Source organism: Elaeis guineensis, chromosome 14, assembly GCF_000442705.2.
Source record: "Elaeis guineensis isolate ETL-2024a chromosome 14, EG11, whole genome shotgun sequence".
Classification (NCBI taxonomy): Eukaryota; Viridiplantae; Streptophyta; class Magnoliopsida; order Arecales; family Arecaceae; genus Elaeis; species Elaeis guineensis.
In genome coordinates, this window is record NC_026006.2 from 58,248,806 (window position 1) to 58,258,559 (window position 9,754).

The 9,754-nt window shown below is 37.6% G+C and overlaps 1 protein-coding gene across 1 annotated transcript; it reads left to right on the forward strand.

The window, feature by feature from the left end:
• Positions 1-5,362: 5,362 nt before the first annotated feature.
• LOC105057467 (large ribosomal subunit protein eL22z) lies at positions 5,363-8,857 on the forward strand. Its single transcript, XM_010940082.4, has 2 exons — positions 5,363-5,702; positions 8,511-8,857. Exons 1-2 carry the CDS (start codon positions 5,461-5,463, stop codon positions 8,653-8,655), a joined length of 387 nt encoding a protein of 128 aa, XP_010938384.1. The 5' UTR covers positions 5,363-5,460; the 3' UTR covers positions 8,656-8,857.
• The last annotated feature ends 897 nt before the right edge of the window (positions 8,858-9,754 follow it).

Genomic DNA, 9,754 nt, shown 5'->3' on the forward strand with positions numbered 1-9,754 from the left:
TTTGTTATTCTATTCCAAACAGAGTTGTTTTGTTTCTTTCTCCAAATTTTTCATTTCTCTTTGTTGATATGCCACTTAGCCTTTTCTGCGCCTACCTGTAAAAGGACTAGATTTAATTCTATGCATGAACAGGGGAAAAAGGTTCTCCATCTTCAAGTTTGGTCTTTTGCAGGGTAAAGTAAAAGAGACAGCACTTTTTGGTGGGACTGTTGCACCCCATGGCATTTTGTACAGCACAGTTTTTGGACAGCCCATCTCCCTCATGTTTTAATAGGATAAATGGCTTGCCCAAAGATGCCCTCTCAGGGGAGCAAAACAAATGGATGAGAGGGTACAAGTACATTAGACTACTGCATGTTAAAATAAGTATCGCCACCTATATTTGTTGATCGTTGGCTAGCTAGCATTCAAATGAGCTTTCTCATGCATGCATGAATTCATTCATGTAAAGTAGTTATTCACGCATTGTTTCACCATCTTCATTGGGTGACCTTGATGGAAGGAGTATCTGCAACCACCTGATAGCAGTCGCAGGGTCAGCATGTTCAAGTAAATACAATCATATTCCTTTGAGGAACATTTGGAGCTTCATGAAATTAGCCAAATAATTGTTCCTCAAGTATTCTAAGGAGCATCACCAATTATTACATATTAAAGCTGCAATGTGGGGAAACAAGTAGGAAAATTAGAACAAAAAGATTGACCAGGTTGTTACATAACTGTGTTTGTTTATCAATCCTGCTCATATTGTTTCTCTCTCACTTATTGCTTCCAGTGGTTTTGGAAAAAAAAAAAAAAAAGGGCTTCCACTGACTAGTGCCTGGATCACTAGCATGCTCTATTACTTCATAGTTTGGTTACCAATCCTGCTAAGCTTCCACTGACTAGGCAATTGGAGCTGGAATTACAGGTAAATTTTGGTTGCCAGTAACTGGCAATGCAGTCCCACCAACTACACAGTTAGAGCAAGTGGTCGAGTTTGATTCTTGTGTTGGCTGTTAGTTTTTTTAATTCACCAGAGACCTCTCAGCTGCCAGAACATGTCCTACGGCCACTAGCTCTACAGGGATTGCAACAATTGAACCTTCAACAATGACTCGAGATTTCTGTTCTATGAGCCAGTTACAGAGTTACTGTATGAAATGTTCAGTTACTTTGCAACCTTACAGGTCCTTGAACAATGCCCTCTCTAGCTCTACTGTTGCCCCTCAATTCATGGCTATTTTGGTTTTGTTCGTTTAGTTCGTTTTTTTTTTTTTTTCTGAGCTATAGCCACGTCCAAACTTGGATGACTGTTAGAGCTCACAGGAAAAGGCAGCAATCACAGCAACTGGACTTGAAGGCAGACAAGGAACCATATCTGATCTGGAGCTATTGTAGAAACAAAACACAAGTGCAAGAGCTATGAAACCCTATCTCTTTGTTTTCTTATTAGAAGTCCCAAGTCCCCTGTCACATTTTTGCTTTTGATTTCAACCTTTCCCACTTCCTAGATCCATACACATCCTTCCCAAGTGTTTGTTGAAATGTTCTATGCCGAATGCTGCTCCTTACTTGGCTGAGTGGGGCTGCCCTCGCCCCTTCCATCCAAAGCGAAGACTTTCAGTAGGCTCTCTTGATGGTGGGCGAGGGGCTGGCATCGTCAGTGCTATCACTCTTGATCAACGGTGACCGTCGCGACCATTCATGGGCTTGTTGTTGATTGAGTCAAGCGGTGATCGTCGAGAAGACAATGTTACAATAATTTCTTTTATTTTTTTAGCGATGTACAAGATATGAGTTATAGACTCCCAAGGTGTAGCCGCGCAAAATTTTAAATTGTTGGAAGGAGGATCGGCCTAGCCCAATAAATCCATGTGGTACCCCTTTTATTCACTAGTGTGGGACCATGACAAAGGAAAATTTTCTTAGGAAAGAAGCACAAACTAAGTGATGTAAATGTTACAATAATTATACAAGTTGTATCCCTGTGCTAAGCTTGCAATGTGTGAAGTGATAAACTGATGTGCTAGCATATGACTAGCTATAAGCAAGTTCATGGCAGCCATTCATGATAGGGTTGAACACGGATCAGATTCGATCAGATTAAGAAAAAATTTTATTCGACTAAATCCAATCAGATTAAAGAAAATCCAATCCGCTACCGATCGTTTATCATATATAAATCATTTGAAACCGAAATAAATAGTTTCAGTGGATGGATGGGTTGTATCAGTTTGAGCTTCAATATTGATCCAATGTTAATTTTAAGTCTAATATTGATCTACTTAAACTTATTTGCTTTTCTTTTTATTAATTTAATGCATAAAAAGACCTAAACCTTTAGAATGAATCTAAACAAATATTGAAGTTAGGGTGGCAAATATGACCCAACCCGCAAACTCGACCCATGTTCGACCCGCCATAAATAGGTTTATTTAGGCTAAATGGGTTTGGTCATAAACGATCAACCCGTTTAATCGTTTAATAAGTGGATCAGATTTGGGTTTTAGATATCTGACCCGTTTAACTCGTTTAATATTCAGGTCGGGTTAAGTCAGATAACCTATTTAACCTATTTAATCTGTTAACCTATTTCTGATCTATTTAATCCGATCTGTTTAATCTGTTTAACCATTTAAGATCCGTTTAACCTGTTTAACTCGTTTTGACCCATTTAATCCGACCTGTTTAACATATTTAACCCGTTTAATCTGTTTAACCTATTTAACCTAATTTGATCTATTTAATAAATGGATTAAATGGGTCGGATCGGGTTACCTGTTTAATAAACAGATCGGATTCAGATTTGAATTTTTGATCCGTTTAATAAATAGGTCAGGTTTGAATTGACGATTTTCTGATCCGATCCGTTATGACCCGATCCGTTTATGATATTACTCGATCCGATTGCCACTCCTAATTGAAGTATTAAAATCTAAACGATGCATCCAAAATGGAAATGAGTTGGTGAAATACTGCATCAGTTGTGTTTAGTTTCATATGGATCAAAAGTGTAGGAATCAAATCCAACCATAAATAACGATTTTTTATAAACCACAATCTAATTCTACTCGGTTTATGTCTTTCAATCTACTGAAATCGGGTCGGATTGGATGAATTTTTTTGAATTTCAATTATTTGCTTAGCCCTAATTCATGAAGTGCATCTACGCACTCAATGGTAGCAAACCCACGCTTGGTAGTTCAAACCTCTAAATAGGTGCTCTCCAGCAAGAAAATTTGTATCCAATTATTCTCGCAGGAAAAAACCTAGGCTTAAATCCACTGTGGGGTAGGCAGGACCTAGATGTCTCTTGATCTATTTAAAAAAATAAAAAAGTAAAAAAAAAATATTGCATGCACTTCTCTGAGAATGAGACAAAATCAGTGCATAGCATTTTATCCCCATAGTTCTATCAGGAGGTCTGAAAATTAAACATCCACAAACGCCGCTCCCAGTGAAGCTAGGCTTGGAAAAGCGAGCCAAAAAATGAAAGAAAATAGTACTCACACTCAATTAGCGTAGTTTGCATGGGAGAACTTTGGATAAAATGAAATTTAGGTTTAGATAAAAATTTACAGTTCCATTATATCATTACACTATAATATTGTGTTTCATTTGAAAAAAAATGAATTTGTGCTAATTTTTTCCCTCATTATTATGTTTTTGATTTGCTGGTAATTTTTGAAATCTTAGCTTGATTAGAAATAAGATATTCTTGATAACTAGATCACCCTGTGATAGTCCTATTCTATAAAACATACTGCGCAGCTAATTTGATTACAAAATGGCATCCACAAAAATTTCTAGGTTTTTGTGACTCCTCGGAAAATATTGGTGGGTTTGGTTATTAATCCCTCAAAATGCTCAGTATAGTGGCGATAGGTCCTAGTCGCATCTATTCCAATCCTATCCTCTTTATCAATTGTGCCTCAATAACTTTTATGCTTTATTTAGTCATGGGATAAAAAAATTAGGGTCCCAGTGCACGAGTCTCCTATTCGTACCTAGAAAAGATCAAATGTATGTAGTTTTATCCTTTGTATGAAGAGATTGTTTTTATATTTGAACACGTAACATTTATGTCACCAATGAAGCAATCTTACATTATGTGATCTATCTTGACACACTCAAGAAGCTATCTCTTTGTTCCAATCTCGAAAAGATTTAGTACCAATCAAATAGATATTTTCTATCTATCTTCCTTATAATGCATTATCCCCTCATCTTCCTTCTAATTATCGCATGCATCAGGTTAAATTAGCTGTTTAGTAAATAGTTTACTTTCAAGCGGCCAACTATGTGGTTCAACAGTTATATATGGAGATGTGTGTTGAAAGTTGGATGGTTTCTTATTGTCTAAATTTGAATATGAATATAATAAAAAAAATCAAAAAATCTTTCGGAGTAGACTCCAGCTCAGTTTAGACCACCATTTAGAATGCTCACCTATGAAAGCTGTAACCCAATCTACAGTACTGTTTGTCTCTCAAATGCCTCATGACAGTGGATGCGCCCTCCCTCGCAAGACTCCAAATATTCGCAACAGAGGACACCCACTTCTCTCTCATGAATCCAATCTATCATTATGGCCGAATCACCCTCTACAAAAATAGAATTAGTCTCTAAAATACACTAGACTTAACCATCTCCACCCATGTTGTCATCAATTCCGCACCTAAATCTGAAGTGTCAAAAATCAAATTCCCACCAACTACACCAAATATGGAATCCGAGTATGTGACCACAAATCTCTGACTCTCCTTTACTACCACCATCTCTCACACTATAGATAAAATTAATCTTAAGAAAGTTCTGAAGTAGAAGCTCCCAAGTGATGAACATCATCTAAGTCACTGCAAGGATAGAATAAGAGTCCCACGTGTCTTTAGCGATCAAAGCTTCTGCAACATTATGTGATTATATGATTTCAATTGCTTGAGTTAAGACTTTATATCCGGAATAAATCTCGATGACTAGTTGCCCTCCTCAAATATCTATAGCTACTCCAAACCAGCCAGACATGGTATGCCATATGGACAGCCCGAACGGCAGCCATTCTGGAAGCCGAACCTCCTGATCTAGCTCTCACAAACTGACTCAGCCACCTCCGGTGGAATATTCCGACTAACCTTTCTCTTTTTCAATGTACTGAAAAAAAGATAGCCTAGCTAGATTCTGAATTTCTGACCTATTTATTAAATGGGTCAAATTTGGGTTGACAAGTTTTTTCTTGATATCTCTGCACTCCATGCGACCCGACTCCACCAGACCCGAATCCAAGCTATTCCCATCCTAGATCCAAGTTGCCCTTTACATTGGATAAATTAAGACCGTCTGATACAATGGAACACTTGAACCGCTCCTCCAAGTATACTAAGAGAAAGTCCCGGATAAAATAAAATCCTCGCAATTCCTCTCCCAGAGGCCAAAACCCTAACCCCAGTCGTCGCAGCGGGTGGAGAGAGAAGGGAGAAGATGAGCCGCGGCGGGAGCATGGCGGCGTCAAAGGGAGGGAAGAAGAAGGGTTCGACGACGTTCACGATCGACTGCACAAAGCCGGTGGATGACAAGATCATGGACATCGCCTCCCTCGAGAAGTTCCTCCAGGAGCGCATCAAGGTCGCCGGCGGCAAGCCCGGCGCCCTCGGGGACCAGGTCTCTGTCACCCGCGAAAAGTCCAAGATCATCGTCACCTCCGAGGGACCCTTCTCTAAGCGGTACGAGTCTTTCTCTTAACCGCCATTCCATTTTACTAGATCTTAACTTTTGTTGGATTCTTTTAGTATCAGATCTACTTCTCTGTGGATTGTGATTGGGGCGCTATGTTTGTCCATAGGTGATCTATAATGTTTAACAGCTTTATTTGCTGATTGATGAACTTGTTCTATGTTTTATTTAGTTTGTTGGAAAGTGCTGTGGAAAATTATTTGGAGTATCTATCATCTCTCTTGAAATTTTTGACAAGATTGTTTAGGTTCATGGTTGGTGAATCATGCTCTCTGTTTCAGCTACTCTGATCGTAATCATTTTGGGCAAGAATAGTCTTAAGGAGTGGGGTGACATCAAATTGGGTTTAGTTTGTTTTCAGTGGTTAACAGGGCCAAACATTAACTATTATGAAAGCTGAACTTGCTACAAAGCACGCAATTCTCTTCTATTCGACGAACTCCGTTTGTTGTTTCGTGAATTTATTTCATGTTGTTTTGGTTTTTGGTTCTTGGTTTCTGTTTCCACTCACAATTTTTAGACTTGTTCCATGTCCTAGAAAGTGTGATATGAGCTCCCTAATGGGGAGGCGAAGAGCATATTTTTGCCATGTTTGATTAGATGGGCTTTGGAACTAAATCATTTGAATATTTAGCTCATTCATTTCGGGAAAATTGATTTGGTGTTCCTGTTGGTTGTTTGAAGAACTGATTATTAGGTGTGAGAATTTCCCCCCGTTTGCCATTCATTTGGGAAGATTACACATAGAAAACAATTTTAACCAGCATTTTTTGTTAAATTTGGGGTCATTTTTGAAGTTTTGATGGCATATTATGCTAAGAAGAGCCAAATGATTTGTTGTGGATGACTGGTAGTTACCCAGGGTGTTGATGGTCTTTTTTTTTTTTTTTTTTGATAGATATCATAATTGGTCGTGTTGGAATTAATTTGGGAGATTAATAGGACACTTCTACTTCAGTGATGTGGATTAAACAATATAGAATTAGGTTGACAGATGGATACTGTGGAAGGGACAGTGTGAGGAATTCTGTGGGGGCATTGATGACATAATGGTGGTTTAGAGAGAGATTTAAGGTTTGAAACTTGTAGAAGTATCAGGTTTCGGACTTGTGAAAAATTTCCCCCCCTTTTCTGAGAACTAGGGTGGAAAGACTAATGAAAGATGTTTGAATTGATTAAGGTTGTCTGCCTGTGTCTTCTTTTCTGTGATGATTCTTTCAAAATTGATGTAGAGAGGGAAATATATCAGGTTGAATACAGCCCGAGGGTGAGGGTGCGGGAGGTGGGGTGGTTTGGTATGTTGGTGGCTGCAGCTTGTCTCAATCTTATCTTTAAATGGACCAAAAAGCAGGGCTGCAACTGAGATGTTAATTCCAACAAAATTGGGCCCATATCAAAGCTTGCTGGATTTAGTGTCAAGGTTGTTGGGACACAGACTGCAGAATCTTAATAGAGAAAGCACAATCGGAAATAAGAGTTTGATCAAATGGGGGAGCTCCAAAACTGCACAATCCTGAGAAAATAGGGATTATGCATTCCATTTAAAATGTGATTTTATAGTATTCATATTTTTTAGGCTTGTAAGTCTGAGTTCCTCCTTAAAAATGAAATAATTCTGTTTCTCCCACCAAAAACTTGTTCTCAAACCCCATCATAAATGTATAATTCCAAGGGTTCATTATCAGCGCATCCAAACAGGCCATTAAGACTTATCTTAAAACAACCTAGCCCAAATAGTCGCCAACTTGAAGAAGCGTGAACATACATACAGCTCATATATGGACTTGTTCACTTGAGTAAATGACTGAGATTACCTCAAGCTGTGGCAAGCTTGAAGGGCCTATTAATATGACCAACCTGTGCTCAGATAGCACAATGCCTCACTAGGAAGGACATATGCTACCCTGAGCGGTGGTATCGTATCATCAATTTTTGGGCTTGTAGGACAAAATCTTGATATGATGTATTGGTTTATATTCTCAATGAATATATTATACTAGAAAGCAAGGTTTAAATTCTATGATAGGGGATTGTCCTGGTTTTCTCATTGAATGGGATGTGCCGATGTCCGTCCCCTCTGATTATTGGGACAAGGGATGTCCCAAGACATCTCAATTGGGATGCTAGGATGATGATGGGACGGTTCTGTCCTGACATATGGGATGGTATCTTTTTTGGTGTCCTTTGGAATGCTCCATCGGGACTTAAATCCTTGCTAGGAAGTTAGTTGAGAGATATAGACATGCCTTTTGTTTTGGCTAGAAAAGAAAAAAAATGAAGACAATGATGCCATATCAGACTCTGGCATTAAAAATAAATGAGAATCTTGCAAGTGTATTACAAGTGAAAAATTATAAGGTAGGAAAAGAAAAAGAACTACGTGAGAGCCCAGTGAAAATTTTCGTGTCAGTTCTTGATAGAGAAAATGTGAGAGAACCTCTTAGATATACTGAATACATGTGGTGGTTTATTTCATTTTGTATGATGAACGCTTTGCAATAGCAAATTAACTCATACACAATTTTGATGAAGCTTCTCAGGTAAATTGATAACAAAGAAGCAAAACATCCATACACCATTTTTTTTTTTTTTGTAAAGTCTTTTTTACTTCATGATTTTTTTCCAAATAGCGAAATAACACCAAAACAAGAGAAATAGATGCATGAATTTTAGTACACTCAAGAATTGACAACCATTCAGGGGAGGTCTTTTCTTGTCAAGTTTCTAATCCATTTTCTCCTTTGTATGCTTTTATGTTGATATGATCTCATTATTTTTAACTCTTTTGTGCTGCTTAGGTATTTGAAGTATCTAACTAAGAAATACTTGAAGAAACACAATGTGCGAGACTGGTTGCGTGTGATTGCTTCCAACAAAGACCGCAGTGTTTATGAGCTCCGATACTTCAACATAGCCGAAAATGAGGGCGAGGAGGAAGAATGATGGCACTGTCATCTGTTTTATTTCTGCCACCCTTTGAATTTAGTCCTGAGATATTTGAAGTTCCTTTTTGTTTCAAGACAAGCATATCGTTACTACGTCTCTCTTTGTTTGAGTAATAGATATGAATGCTGTCAGCTGTCATGGATTTCTGAAGCCTTTGGGCTGTGGATATGTACTTTTTATCGTATTTTGTTGTTGTTTTTTTTTTTGGATTCTATTTTGCATCTAGGCTTTGAACTATTTTTGCAGCTTTTTATTGTGGAATGCGGAGTTCTGGTCTATTATTATGATTCTGTGTAGTCATACGCTAGTCTGGCACTACGAGGAACTGGGGCGCAGCATCATCCAGTGGAGAATTCTTTATATACGGCCCACGGTGTAAAAATTAGCATGGGTGTACCATTTTATCTATTTTTTTTAATATCATTTTTTTTTTTTATTTTATTTTTTTATTTAAAATTTTAAATAATGAAAATATATTTTTTTAATGATAAAAATATTTTTTATGAATTAAAATCATAATTTTAATGTTAGATTCATAATAATATAATATCGATATAAAATTTTAATTTTTTTTATATTTAAAATTTTAAATAAAAAATAAAATTATAAATATTAAATAAGTATTAAATATGAATTAGATATAGTATTAATTGATCGGATGAGATGGTGCATATATGGTATAAAAAATTTTCTGTTTCTTTGTACCTTCTTATGTTGCGGATAAAGGCCCTCCTTGGCATGGCTACCAACGCATGGTGCAAAACCGGGTCCATTATATTTCCTGTGTTTGATTCACAGAACAACCCTGGTATCCAGCCAAATTGTGTTTTGCTATGGCTTTTGGTACGAAAAATTCGGGTTATAGAGGAGGAACATATGCCAAATATGTAAATCAGCGTTAGCTTACAGTCCTGTGTAGAGATCTGTATGACGACACACCTACATGACTAAGGCTGGGAACCCACCGTACGTAAAAGTCGGCCGCTAAGAGCCATTACAAAGTAATATGCGAACAGTGTTATGATCTTAGTATACCGTTGCTTTATAAGTGCACTCTTTCGATCTAGAGGTATGGTAATCATGAATCAGACGGTGA

Coding starts and splice junctions, on each gene's coding strand:
- LOC105057467 (XM_010940082.4), top strand. CDS start 5,461: ATGAGCCGCGGCGGGAGCATGGCGGCGTCAAAGGGAGGGAAGAAGAAG. Junction 5,703..8,510: donor GAGGGACCCTTCTCTAAGCG/GTACGAGTCTTT, acceptor TGTGCTGCTTAG/GTATTTGAAGTATCTAACTA.